We start from the raw sequence: 14,616 nt of genomic DNA, 5'->3' as shown, positions 1-14,616 counted from the left end.
ACCATTGCTCCACATCGAGGCGTCAGTGGATCAAACTCGGGAGAGCCTCTCTTCTCTGGGATAATCTACACAAAGTGTCTGTGGGTGCTGGAGTGGGCTGGTAGGAGTGGCTGTGGCGCTGGCAGCCTGCTTTGCATGAATCGTGGAAGTTAGTGGCTGCAGCTTAGATATTTCCTGTCAGCCGCACATAAGCCTAGGCGAGGGCGGAGGAGACGAAGAGAGGGATGGCAGAGAACAGCTCCGAGACAAGCGGTTCCGTCCACCGGAGATGTTTGGCCCATTCTCCGGCGGAGAGACACGTCCCAGCCGGTGTCGGGGCATCTAAATGGATCCGACTAAACGTCGGGGGGACGTATTTTTTAACAACGAGACAGACGCTGTGTCGAGATCCAAAATCATTTCTGTACAGACTGAGCCAAGCTGACCCCGAGCTCGACTCCGACAAGGTAAATGCTAAGCTAGTTAGCACTATACTTAGGATCGCTATTGGTCAACTATACATTACTTTACAGTTGCTTTCTGTATTGTTTAGCAACTGGGATGGTTGGTGACTGTGCGTACCAGCTTGCTTAACCAGATGCCCCGCTGTGTGAACATCAGTGTGTATTCATACTTTGTGCTAACTCAAATGTGTGTGGCTAACTAGCATTAGCACGCGAAGCTAGCTAGATTCCGACAGTCCCCACATGACATATGATCTTTGCTGCTAGCTTCTGTGTGTAGCTGGCTCATTTTGGTCTTTTAACAAAATTCGTTGCCAGGTCTTGCGGTTGTCGTTACCTCAATGTGTTGTTTAAAGTGTTGATGTAAACACCAACGCGTGGTTTAAACAGTTTTTTACAGCTTTTCTCAGGCTAAATATAAATATAAAAAAAAAAAAATCAAGTCGCCCCAGAACGTTAGTTGGAAACTTTCTCCGTCTGAGGCCGAGCTGTGCGGTGTCAAAAACCGACAACCAATTATTCTCCATTATTCACAAAGCTACTGTTAAATATTCAACTTTGGACCTCTGTGGATAGTGTAACCCGATTTTATGCATGGCTGGAGATGGGTTACTATAGTAGTTATTGTAAACTATTTCACTCAGCGTATCAGTCTAATACGTGTATAACCGAATAATTTCAGTCAAATATGAAATAGACTTTTAGCAGAATATTCCAACAGCCTAAATCGTATGCTAATTTTTATACAATTTAGTACAGAAACGCTGATCGATAATGTATAATGTGATGTCTACAAGCGTTCGTGCTGTAATTGACTTGCCAAATTATGTAACGTTACACGCACAAGACTTTATTGCTTGATCAATTTTCTTGAGGTGAGTCTGTGACTTGGCTCTGTTCGTGCAGTAATCAGCCTCAGTGCTGGTGCCGAGGCTTCTTTAATGAGCAAAGTGGAGTGAGGTGCTGCTGACAACCGAGAGCTGAGGATGAAGTCACTCCTCTGCCTGAATGGCCTCAATGCTCCAGAAGCAAGCTTCTCTTTGTTTGCCATATGGCGGTTCTAACAGCTGTGTGGGGGGGGTAGGGGGGCGTTGGTTGAAGGCCCCCAGCACTGTCAAACACAATGTATTGGTGTCTGTATACATAGTATAATAATCTCTGGTTTTCGTCGTTCGGTTTACTGCCCCATTGTTCATTGTTGTCATCTACTTGCACCGCTGCCCTCCTAAGCTGAGGCCGTGGATCATCTCGTATTTTCATGCAAATATCTTAATCTCTCAACAATCGGCTTGCTTTTTTGTCAGTTTATCCTCCCATGAGCAACGGATCAGTCCATCTAAATCCTTTTGTCTTAAGTGTGCATCAGATTCTCAGCCCATTACTGTACCGCTCTCCTGCAGGCAGTCTCATTACACATAGCTTCTAGTAAAGAGCAGGTTATTGGATATTATTTCACTTGCTGCTGTGTCTAAAACAATTTACATCGGCATGATTTCATCTAATCAGCGACTGAGCCAAGAAGACATCCTTTTTTTCCTTTTTTTTTTTGCATCACACGACTGCATGTGATTATGAAGCCCAGCAGAGTAACGGATCAGAGAAGAGCTCTGTTTCTGTGCGACTGCAGTATTGTGTTTCCCAGCCAAGGAAATGAGTGGTTCAGTTCTCAGTCACGCAGGCTGACGTGCTTCAGCCGGACTCTTGAGGAGAACTGCAGTATTCATGTTGTTGACTGGAGCCTGTTTTGCACATTGGGGTAGATCAGGGAGGAAGTGCCGTCACGTGCATAGACGAAACAGAAAGCCTTTTATTTATAAGTATTCTTTTCAAATAGTTTACCCTAGAATTAACATCCTACTCGTAAGATATTAACTAGGTTTGTTAGACTTGTGTGAATATTTGATGCTGCGAAATCATAAGCAAGTATTGCTCTCAAAGTCATCAGTTGTCCAATCAACCAGCTGAGAGTTGCACATCAATGGGCGTCCGTCCCTCGCCTGCTTTCAAACTGCTCAGCTCGAGACCACTCAAGGAGAGACGCAGCTTTCAAGCTTTTGAGAGCTGCATCAATTTTTCAAGCACCCCATCACAAAGGGTTCTTGTTCCTTCCACATCTTATTCTTTTCATATTTCTATCCATTTGATGCACCAAAGAAGTGTGAGGAAAAATATGGTCGCGTTTAATGCCGTATTCCGCTTGTATGTCATGTCTGAGCACACCGTGGGAGGCGATGTAAATATTTCACAGTGATGTCTCCTGCTCTGTCTTCTTGCAGTAAGTGCTCAACAGGACCGTGCAGAGTACTAATGGCAAATCAGGTGCGACTCGAGGCCGATTGGCTTTATTGGTCTCAAGCAACTTTATTCACAGAAGCCAGTCACCTACAGTTGTTCATAGCCTTAAATTAAAATGTTGTCATTTGGAATTTTATTCCCCACCAAAGTCAGTCGTCAACAAGACCAATCGGTTCACTTCCAGCTTTTTTCTTTTCTGTTGCAATGCACATTTCTCGTTCTGCCAGGAGAAAGCTCGAGGTCTCAGTGATTTTTCTGGTTTGCCAGCTTAGTCGTGGAGCTACTTAACTGCCTCTCATTACAGCAGCAATGCTTTTAGGGAATGTTCAAAAGGAGCCGTTCATTTACCGTCATCATTGTTCTGCAAAACGCACTAACGGTGTTGCCTTGCAGAGTTGAAAATGGCAGAAAGGCGATATGTTCTTCTCAGCCTTCGTGAAAGGTTAAGCTCCTTCAAGTGCACCGCGTTAAATATCTTGAAATATGAGAGTTTCACATAATGTAGCCTTGATGTGCTGTGTGTATTATTTAAAAGTTGAAGGCCCATTTGACGATGCCATTACTGCTTGTACTCCAGAGGGGCTCCTACTCTACAAGCATCAGGCTTCCACTTGGCTAAGTAGCTACAGTCATGTGATTCAGAAGATCTACTGCAACATCTTTTAAGTGGTGTTTCTGCAGTAAGCTGGTGCTCCACCCTGACTGCAGTGAAGGCTGAGTGGCGTTTGATAACGTGCAACATGCAAATTAGAATGACTTAACTGATGTTGCTATTTCTCTTTGATAACGACTGCTAACCACCACCTGGTGTATTATTTGAAAGCCAATCTTATATGGAATTTAGCAGTGAATATATATATACCCACAGCTGTCTGGCTAGACTGGGTGAATTGTGCCATGCAAAGGTTTGGTGTGTGCACACATCGTTGTACTCGCAAGCAAACATGCAGCGACTTGTTAATTCTGTTGAATTAGGAGTTGACATTCAGTGTTGATGTGTCTGCAAAAAGCCTTGTTGGACATCACATGCTAGAAGGGTGGGTCGCCACGGTATTTCCTGTGGGAGGATGTGTATTGTGTGTAGAAGAAGAGTGATAAGGTCAATACTCAAAGCCCGCCCGTCTAATTTGCTTCTGTTTACCTTAATTTCAAGTTGTTTGAATCCAGTCACGGTTCGGCCTGCTTTGACTTGGCTCTCGTTACTGTATGTATGGAAGGCTTTGCACAACACCAAACCACAGAGCACTATGTAGCATGCCAGACCTAAAGTCAGCTGACCTATTGCTGGTGGTTGTTGTCAGTTTATTTGTTGCTGCTATCTGGTGTTTTTTGTTCAAGCTGTTTGCTTTGTAGGTCTAACGGCAAACCTTGATATTCATAGATACGTTTTGTTCATCATCACCATGATAACACAGAGATGGTGAACTTTCTCAGACTGAGCATCGAGCCCTCTTCCTGTAGTAGGATGGGCGCAGGTGTTACTCACGGCGGTTATTCAAATGTCCCAGTACGGAAAAGGGAATTAATGTGAGAGCCTTAACCACTGGGCTATTGGAATTCTCCCTAAATGTAAGTTTACCATATTTATTAGCCAAATGTTATGCTAAAAGCACATCATACATGGAAACTAAAGTATTTTTAAGTATTTGCCTTTTTTTTTTCAAACACATGGTAATATTTTCTTGCCGAGACAAGTTCTTGTTATAGCATTCATTTGGTAAAAACGTGTTGCTGGAGGCCAATGGTAGACACCTGAGCTTCTACGTTAATATCAACCATTACGTACAACTTTGGTCCGTTTCCTCCACGCAGGGGCCTACCTGTGCTTGTGCTCAAACTTCGGTGACTATGGAAGTGTAAGGAACTGACACATGGCGATAAGACCAGAATAGAGCTCCATTAGGCTCCGGTTGGATATTTTTGCATTGGAAATGAGGTCAACCAGCCAGGAGGGTTCAGATTCATTACAAAGGAAAATGCACAGGGACCGTCTCTCATTATGGAAAAGATTAATGGGTTTTGAGTTTAAATCCTCTCTGAGCTTGTGAAGACGAGGTGACTATGACTCATCACATGTTCTTCATAGCAGTCTTGCCTGTTTGAGTTTGGTCACGACCTGCAGAGTGTGACAGTATTGCAGCGACCATCAGTGCGGCTGATTGCTCCTGAAGCCATAATACCCGACCGATGCAAAGTCAAACATCCTGTCGCATTTCAGGATCAGCACAACATTTGCTTAAGGTCCCCCCTCCTCCGGGTACTTTCGTGAATGTGAAGCTGCAGTAGTTCTACAGCAGTTCAAACAGACTCGTATTATGTGTTTGGCCAACTATGTAGCAGACCAGAGTTGACTCTGCTAATTGTTGGTTTGTAAGCCACGGTGCCTTCTCCTGGTCCCCGTGGTGGATTCAGTTTGCTGTTCCGAATCTTTTTTTATGTTCTGCTCTAATTGTTTTAGACGGTCTAATCACAGGACTTACAGAAATAGGGGAATACCCAGTAGTTGTGAGGAAATCTGGATCAAACCCAAGGCCTGTGGGAATAGTGAAGTGATATCCCAAAGCTGTCACACTTGTGTGCGCATGTCCCCTCAGCCCCAGAAGAGATTATCCGCACAGGAGCTGACCTCATAATTCTCATCCCTCGAGTTTTAGTCCCTGATGCATAGTGTTTTTTTGTTTTTTTTATCCCCCCACAGATTATGTTTCAATTCAGATATACGTGTGCACACTGTGTTCCCTGTACTGGATGCTTATAATTAAATTGACTAGCAGTGGTTCTGTTAAGTGTGGCTAAATGTTGAATTGTTTCTGAAAATTGAACACCGTCGGTAAATACAGTGTTGTTCTATTAATGTCGTCCTCCTTCTTCTCCGTGTTTCAGGATGAAACTGGTGCCTATCTCATTGACAGAGACCCCACATACTTTGGGCCAGTGCTGAACTACTTGAGACATGGCAAGCTGGTGCTCAACAGGGACTTGGCAGAGGAAGGTAATGTCTCTGTAGAGTATTTCAGTTCATCATTGTTGATTGATTGTTGTAAAAAGTGATGACATGGCAATGATTGCAAAAAAATAATACAGACAACTACCTATTTGTCCATCGCATCTCTATTTTGACAGACCAAAAGTGCAATGCAAATCATTTGACTGGTTAAAGTAGTAAAGATTCTCACACATTACACTATCATCTCTGCATAACCTTGAAGTCGTAGAAGGATATGTCTGCTATAACTGTTTATTTTTCACTGTTTCAGGTGTGCTAGAAGAGGCCGAATTCTACAACATCACATCATTAATAAAGCTCCTCAAGGACAAGATCAGGGATTGCGACTGTAAAACATCACAGGTACATTAAGTTTTGTTAAAACACATTTTCCCCATGAATATGACGATCTTGTCCCGTTCATTTTTGTGTTATTTCTCCCTTTCGATTCCATTTCTCTCGTGTGTTTTTCCCCCTCTCAGGTTCCAGTGAAGCATGTTTACCGTGTGCTGCAGTGCCAGGAGGAGGAGCTGACACAGATGGTGTCGACCATGTCTGACGGCTGGAAGTTTGAACAGGTAAACGTCTTCCTGCGGGGTCACGGCAGCGTTCCTCCTTCCATGTGCTTCACCCACCCCGCTATGCTCGCATTGACCCAGAAAGTCCAATCCTCAATATTGGAAATGGCTAAAAAAATAAAAAAAGAAGCCAAACATCAAATCGCATCTTTCTCACTGTCCGCATACATGATCCGGGCATCCCTTCTGTGCTCTGATTGGTCGTTGCAGCTTGTCAGTATAGGTTACGGGCGGGCCCACCAGTCAGAGTTTCTGCTGATTGTGTCAAGGGAGGTGAAGGGAGAGGAGTCTGCTTTGCCAAACAACAGCGGAGAGGTGTGTCTTAACAAATTTCTGTCCACGGGCTGGTCACTGCATGGTCCCCATGTTGTTCACACACACACACACACACACCCCGTTGACCGTCGTTTGTCCAAAGTAGACACATAGCTGTTGGTCATTCTTTGAGTTGATTCTTTTCCATGTTCATTTGTACTGCTTGCTCCCCAGTGAGGCTAAGAGACCATTACACTTCTTCTTGTCTGTGATTTTGTTTTGTTATGCTATAATTTAATTCTTTTAAAAAAAATTCATACTGCATTCACAGTTTAAGCTTTTCTGTGCTTTCATGTAGCCACTTGGCTGTTCTGGGGACTGTGCTGTAATATAGTTCTGGTTGTTTAGTAGTGAAATGTTGTTTTGTCTCTCTTATAATCTCCTTACACAGGTCAGATGGGAAACTCCTAGAAACACTCCTTGTGCAAAGCCGAAAGCTCGGTCGTCAGCCCAGGAGAGTGTATTGGGGAGATGAGCTTTTACGGCTGGTTTAAGATGCCATTTAATACAAACAATTTGTCGACGCGTATTTCACCCAGAAAGTCTGAGGCGTTGGTGCTCGTTGACTCTTCAGCAGCGTGACGAGTGGAATCCACGGTAGCTAGTTGGGATTATTTGGTCTTTTTGTTTGCTGCGTCGATGCCTAATGTGAGAAAGATTGCTTAACAACAACAAGTCTCCGGCAGCAGTGGCTAATGAGGCCAATGCATGTCTGAACATGCACACCTGGGTACAGACGGTATACATGTAGCCTGCAGTGTACACACACTTAACATTCAGCAGTTATTCAGGAACACGAACTGCTCTGTTTTGTTTCTCGCATGTTTTTTCAAGGTGTGAACGAGGGTTTGTTGCTATAGCTCTTATCCACGGTTCCTTTTTAATATATCTCGTGTCCGTTTGTGTCTTTTATTCAAACTGACGTGACTTGGAATAGGAACATTTTCTCATGCAAATTATTCTCCCTCCATACTTGTGGTAGAATGTTAAGCCGTGCTGCTGACGACGTGGCAGACATGATGATATGGTAAACGGACTTGCATTTGTATAGCACCTCTCTAGTCTTCCGGCTATTCGAAGCGCTTCACGCCACATGACAACATTCACGTTCATACCATCGCCATGCAAGCTGCCAGCCTGCCCATCAGGATTTAATCTCTACGCTCATTCACACACCGATACTCCCGAGCCCTTCGGGAGCAATTTGAGGTTCAATAAGTCGCCCAAAGACACTTCGACATGCGGACTGGAGGAGCCGTCAATATAATGGATTCCTCCGGTTAGTGGACAACCCATTCTGCCTACGGAGCCACAGCCGCCCAAAATAAAACCGAGCAAACCAACAGTCAAAGAACACAGCTCATAGTATCTAGTATTGATGTTATTGATCTGAATTAATATGGCAGTCGAAGCACGAAAGAAAATCACATGTTGTCTACAGTCACAGAGCTAAAACATGGAGCGGGTGTTTACTGATGGGAGTGATCTAATTTGTAGTTTGCTCCTCTTTTATTTGCTTTGTAGGCGATACTGTAGTTTTAAACAGTTGATTGTATCAATTTCTTTCCAACTCTTCACTTTAAACGAGCATGGTCCCATCAAGTCAAATCCACTGTTCCCACATCGGTTTTTTTTTGCTTCCTGTGGTGGAGTCCCTGCACTTTCTGACTGTGGTGTCTTTGTGCGATTTCTTTTATTATCATTACCATATATTTGTGGTCCACCAATTATTTTATTTATGTCTTAATTACTTTGGGAACTCAATTCTCTGTTTGCTCTTTGATCTTCATGAATGTTTTATTTTGGTTCTCAATGCTGGCATTTCTGCAGGTCCTGAAAACACAGTTTGTATTGCATTTTATAAGTCAAATTACTTAAAACGCACATTTCTCAGTACACTTTAGCTCTTGAAATAGGTTTTGGAGCCTCTATCGTCCATCTTTTCTTAGTGTATTCGTTTAAAAAGTGTTTAGTGGGTTGGCCAAGTGGTGTACCATACAATTGTTTGTCCATGACATTCTGGGTTTAAACCTCACTGAGGACCTTTATGTGTCATCTCCACTGTATCTCATATTATATGGTGCACGTAACAAATTAGATAATTAATCCTAAAAACAAACGTCAGAGTTACACAGACCACACTTCGATTTGTCTGGTCTGTATAAACTGTATTGAGCTATGTCTAATTAGAGAACCTCCAAAATCATATGTTGTCGAGCCTTAAATTCGAGTTGCATGAACCTTCTCTGCTCCTTGATTGGTTGGTAACCTCTTACATTACTTTAATGTCTCCCTGCCGCTGGTTTCCCACCATGAGTAACCCAGATTTTGCCTCAACTTCATCAGTCTAAGGCTAACTCTTCCTCTGTGCTCTGCTCTCGTGTCTCTCTCTAGCTGGTCAGCATAGGCTCCTCTTACAACTACGGAAACGAAGACCAAGCCGAGTTCCTGTGTGTAGTCTCCAAGGAGCTGCACAATCAATCATACGGGACAAACAGTGAGCCCAGTGAGAAGGCTAAGGTAAGCGTCTGAGTTTGCGGGGAGGCACGTTGAGAAGCCATCCACAGCAAAGGTCTGTGAATGATGGCCTGTGCTGAATGTTTTAAATGCATCGCATTTATGAACACGCCACCGGGGAACTGAAAGCACCTCTGCTTTATTGATGAGAAAGCTCTATGAAGGAGAACATTGTGAATATTCAGTCCCTCGGTTAAGAAACGGCCTGCCTGAAGAACCGCCGGTGATCGGAGAAAAAGGAAGTATTAATTCAAGCAAAGCAGACATTCATTCTGACGTTTTCTTAAGTGAACAATGATTTCCTGTTAAGACGACTAGACCACACAAAGGTGTCTCAGACAGAGCTGACTCAGCGTTTAGACCTATGTCATGTACCTTTTTGGGGTTTTGCTAAATGTAGTTAATATTAATACCCTCTGAACATTAATCCATTAGTTTTATTTTTCCCCTCGTTCTCTTTTTCAACGTCTTACACCTCCATTATTTTACAACATGCCGTTCTTGTCTTCTGCTGTCTGCTTGCCGCATGTTGCTCAGTGAGGACCAAGAGACCGATTATGAAATGACTCTGATTAGGGTTGAATGTTTATGACTCACTGGTGAGTGCTCCTCTGCTCATAGTCCCTCCACTGAGGCTCTCTAGTTGGTCCCCTCTTCCCTGTGCCTCTATGATGCAGGTTACGCGACTGAAAACTTTGTTCACGTGTCACAGACGAGACACTTTAAACCAGATCAAAGGGACTGAATACAGGTCGAAAACCAGCTTGGGTCTTCACAGTCTACAAGCCAGAGCTAAATCAAAAGCCAGATGGCTCCTGCTGAGACTGGCTGAATACTAATTTGCAGATGAAGCTCTTTTTTTTTTTTGGAAGCAGATGGAAGAGCTCCATTTGTTCCAGTAGTGTAAATAAGACCCCTGTAATTATATTAATGCTCTCAACCCTGTTTAATGGAGGACACTCTGAATCATCAGCTGCAGCACTTTTGACTCATTTTCCCTCATTCAATGACATTTAAAGGGGAGGGAGGGTTACTACACTCACTTTGTCCATTTCATTGTCAAAAACAGTAGTTGTAGATAAAGAGGTTTTTATTGTCATTGTAGTGATTCAACGAGATTCCGCTTGGTAGCCCTCAGCCAGCCAGCAGCAGCGAACAACATTTTTATACCGAGTGCTTGAACCAGTAAACTCAACACGCATAAATAAACAAAAACGCTGTTTAACCGAGAGCACCGAGGCGCTGCGTCTGCACACGCCCCCATTTTCCAGTGTTGCTTTAACAGCACTGGTGGCATTTTTATTTTATTTTTTTACTGCAGTAAATGTGGCAATACGTCTTATTGGCATCTGTATCAGCCAATCCTAATCTAACAAGATTTACACAAAGAAGATATCTGGGTTTGTGGTTTATCTCAATTTGTGTGACTGCAATTAAGTCCCAAAAGGGAAACCGGGTGAAGCAGAATGGTGATGAAGAAGCTCCGTTAATAAACAAAAAAACAAACCTTATCTTCTTTACATTGACACGCTGCTATTATGAATGATTTTGCTGAAATAAAAGTTTAAAAAGCGCCTTTTTAAATCTATCCTCAACGAGGTAACGTTACATTTGTATTCTGCTGCTCTTTCCTTCATAGTGCTCGGTTTGTTCATCTCTTCTGTAGTTCAGAATCATTCCTCGGGCTGTGGTTGGTTTTAGCTGCATGTCTTTCCAGTAGCAAGGAAGCTTCATGGGCTCACCCACTATTGGCTTTAGAACCACGTACTGCATAGGATGCTTTATCTTCCTCACTCTGCACCCCATCCAGTAAGTTTGGATCAGCCAGCGCGTAGAGTAAATGTGTGAGTGCTCCTGGCTGGGAGAGTGAGCACTGTGGCAGGAATACAGAGGACTTTACAGAGTCGGGAACAAAACTACTTTCTGAGCATGTGGTACGATGTGTTTGTGTTCATGCTATCATGTTTTGGTCTTTGCAGATCCTTCAGGAAAGGGGTTCCCGGATGTGAAGAGGACTCGGTATTATGAGCTCCAGGTGTTGTGATGCGAACATATCATCTTCGTGGAAGAACGTTTGGCACAGTGGCGATTTAAAGGAGGGGTGTGCATTTATTTTGTGTTTTTTCTCTCCATTCTTTGTTTTTATTTCTTGATGTAAATACGTCTGTTTACTGACAATTTGTGCCTGTACTTTTAAACTGGACCTTTTTTGAATTAGCGGCAATTTCTTTTTTTCTTTTTTGTTCTTTTAAAAAAAATTAAGAATAAGGAATTGCAATCGACAAATGTTTTACGCTATAGAATATGGCCATCATCATATAAGGCCAATGATTCACTCAGGGTCATCTATTGAGTTCATTCATTAACCCTCCAAGGCAAGGGTCTGCTAAGGGATCAAACCGTATGCTCTCGATCACTCAAAATCATTTAGAAATGTTAAGAAGGGAATTGTGTTTATTTAGCACATGGTAAAGAGTTCAGCTATTAAATATGAAGTTCACCCCAAAAAAACAAAATCGAAAGGTTTTCCCAAAGAGTTCAAACGGTTATACTGAGATTTGTGATCATGAGGATCCCGGCTATACAACAGTATATTCTGTCAAAAAAGGAACAATAATATTCTACGACCAGGACGACAACTGTGAACAGCGTCAGTGATTTGATACTGCAGGTAAAGGGGCATGGTATGAAAGCCCCATTTTCACATAGACCAACTAACATGACTTTAGAGAGATCAGTCATATGGCGATGCAACATAATTCTTGTTTATTGCTTAAAAAGTAAATTGTGTTGCTCGTGGCACCATGTAATCTTGCAACCTTCGTAACACAATTACCCACAGATGGCCTGTGTGTGCGGTGGGATTAAATAATGTTTTCAGGAAAGTCCACTGAAAAGATGTATTCTTATTATACAGTTGCGTGTTGGATACACATTTAGCCGCACATTTCCACATAGATTTCTATTACTTTTAATCTGCCAGACATTTTGTCTGAACTCCTCATGTTCATAAATCTAAAGTTAACTGCCCAAATAGTCAACGGTGTTTTTAAAATGTGAATTCTGGTTTACAATGACACACTTTTTTTTCTTTTTTCTTTTTTAAACATCAGTGTCCTGTTTCTTGTCGGGACAAACATCCTGGAGACAATGACGTCTTTAAAAGAAAAAAGAGATTTCCTCCTATTTTTTGAGGGGAGGTTTGGGGACTGGAGCTGCTTGAAGGCAGCGGTGAAGGACTTTCTTTTCATATCCAGAGGATTTTGTTTTGATGTAAATAATCCAAATTCAATATTAATATTTAACTCTTTAAAAAAAACTGCACGTTTTGTACACTGTAGAGAAAACACAACTTGGAACGGAAGTTGTTTATACTGGATCTTTAAAAACTTAATTTTGACAATGTTCACTCCTGTTGTTCGTACAGGACTCTAGAGATCTCTGAGCTAGGATTGAAACAGCTGATGCTGAACACGGTGTCTTTCACTGAGAACATGCCTGGACCATGTTTTGATAACCAATAAAGCGATACTTGGCTGTCTATGAAGTTGACTGTTACATTTAAAAGCAAATGTATTTTTCCTGCATTGTGATCGATTCTTCTAAGCATTTTGACTTGAGTAGATTTCGTACACAGCATTACAAGTACTACAGTGGGAAACAGCACTGTGCACACTGCTGTCAAGCCTGTAATGTTGATAATGTAAATACCGCATTTTAGAACACTTTTTTTTTTGTTGATATATATAAAGTTGTTTTCAGGTTTGATGTGTGGTTTTGCTAGGTTGGATATTTCATTCACAAATAATCATTTAGTGTTGCCTTCCCCCCCCCCCCCCCCCCCCCAATGACCAAAATCCAATGTCCTATATGTATTGTACACGTTGATCTTAGTGTCAGGGTTGAGCAAAGTTTTCTTAATGCTGGCACACTTTGTACATATAGACTTCTTAACGACACACAAACCTCCATTTACTCACATATACACGTATACACTTGATTAAAACAATTTTTATAATGTTGCGAAAAACAAGTATGGATGCATGTTTTTGATATAGCTATACACATATATACACACACACACGAGGGCTTTTAAAGTGCAACATTTGACATCTGCAAAGAGGTTCAAAGTAGACTGGATTTCCTGCCAGAGCTAAGCTATGTTTACATTTGTTAGTGTTCTGAAGCCTTCCAATTATGTACTGTCTTGCGCTTCCTCACACGTTAACATTCGTCTGATTTGTGTGACCGCACCAACGGCAACTAGCACTCCCCGCTCCACACGAACTGATATTCACACGGATGTGCTGACCGATGAGTTACTCTGTCCACTGACAGCCTATTGAGCGTTGCAGACAATCGTGCTTTCTGCCCTCTCTGAAGGCAGCGATGCTCACTTTTCATAGGCTGAACCCACCTGCATTGGGTCAGAGCAAAGGTTTATTTAGCTCTTTTGAGACTTTCTTTTTCTGCAAAGAGATTTAAATCATTTTGCATTTATTTTGCTTGGTTCAGTTGTAACTTCATTTTATATACTCTGGTCTGAGGTGTTTAACCTCTCTACTTTAGCAGCTACCTTTTTAATGCCCATCACAACACAAACGGGCTGTCTGGTTGAGCATTTAGCATCGATTGTCATTTCATGTCATGGACAAACTGATCAAATCTGTAGCCTAATACTTATAAGTGCCCAGTTTGTTTTGCATTCAAGTCATAAGCCACAGACACTGTAGTGCATGATTGAAGATGATCACACTTGTAATCAGAGGGAATGAATGTCATTTTTCCTCAATCTAGCAATTACATCTCATCACGAGATAGATCACGATTCTATATGATCTTATGCAATGTTAAACGTGCAAACTAAGTATGAGGTTCAGGGGATATATCTATATGGTCTTGTATAGGGTAAACCAATAAATATGTTGTCATTCATACATGTGTGTAGCTTGTTTTTATTTCCAGGTGTGTTTACCCTGATCTGTGTTCATTATTAATCATACCATGTTGTTCATCACATAGAATTGTCCTTTCACATGTAGATACTATAACCATAAATGGAGAAGTCATGACAACAAATCCTATTTGTTTTGATGAATAGCGACCTCTTGTGTCCGGACCTCAAAACATCTTTCAATGGCTTTAGTTGCCTTGAAACATGCCTGTTTATTTTGTAGAGCTTTTTGTTTTTTAACAAGGGAGGATAACAGTATGTTTGTGACAAAATAATTTCACTCAGTTTAATCTAAACTTTTTAGTAAATGCTAGTTAATTTGTCAAACGTTTGAGTTAACGGTGTCTATGTGCCTTCAACGGTTTACGGTCTTTAATCGAGACAAAGATGTTGTACAAGAGAAGATATAAACCCGCCGTGTTTGTTAGAATGGGACATCTCTTGTTTGACATTCATGATGTATGAAAAATGAATAATACGTTGTATTTATAACAATTATGGACAGATGACAGCCAGCAGATATTCATG

At 41.9% G+C, this 14,616-nt stretch overlaps 1 protein-coding gene across 2 annotated transcripts; it reads left to right on the top strand.

Moving 5' to 3' along the window:
• Nucleotides 1-106: 106 nt before the first annotated feature.
• On the top strand, nt 107-14,071 carry kctd5b (potassium channel tetramerization domain containing 5b). Of its 2 annotated transcripts, XM_079293622.1 has the most exons (7): nt 107-446; nt 5,622-5,730; nt 5,996-6,087; nt 6,207-6,302; nt 6,513-6,617; nt 9,012-9,137; nt 11,114-14,071. In XM_079293622.1, exons 1-7 carry the CDS (start codon nt 225-227, stop codon nt 11,141-11,143), a joined length of 780 nt encoding a protein of 259 aa, XP_079149748.1. In that variant the 5' UTR covers nt 107-224; the 3' UTR covers nt 11,144-14,071. The 2 variants fall into 2 exon arrangements, with proteins under 2 accessions (XP_079149748.1, XP_079149749.1); XM_079293623.1 differs by lacking the exon at nt 6,513-6,617.
• Nucleotides 14,072-14,616: the final 545 nt, after the last annotated feature.

The sequence above is a fragment of the Melanostigma gelatinosum genome (genome assembly GCF_949748355.1).
Source record: "Melanostigma gelatinosum genome assembly, chromosome: 21".
NCBI lineage: Eukaryota > Metazoa > Chordata > Actinopteri > Perciformes > Zoarcidae > Melanostigma > Melanostigma gelatinosum.
This window is presented reverse-complemented; position numbering and strand designations above follow the sequence as displayed.

What these genes read in the sequence shown, in the direction of transcription:
- kctd5b (XM_079293622.1), top strand. Translation starts at nt 225, where the DNA reads ATGGCAGAGAACAGCTCCGAGACAAGCGGTTCCGTCCACCGGAGATGT. An exon ending in CCGAGCTCGACTCCGACAAG is followed by an intron (nt 447 to 5,621) that starts GTAAATGCTAAG and finishes TCCGTGTTTCAG; the next exon opens with GATGAAACTGGTGCCTATCT. An exon ending in CAGGGACTTGGCAGAGGAAG is followed by an intron (nt 5,731 to 5,995) that starts GTAATGTCTCTG and finishes TCACTGTTTCAG; the next exon opens with GTGTGCTAGAAGAGGCCGAA.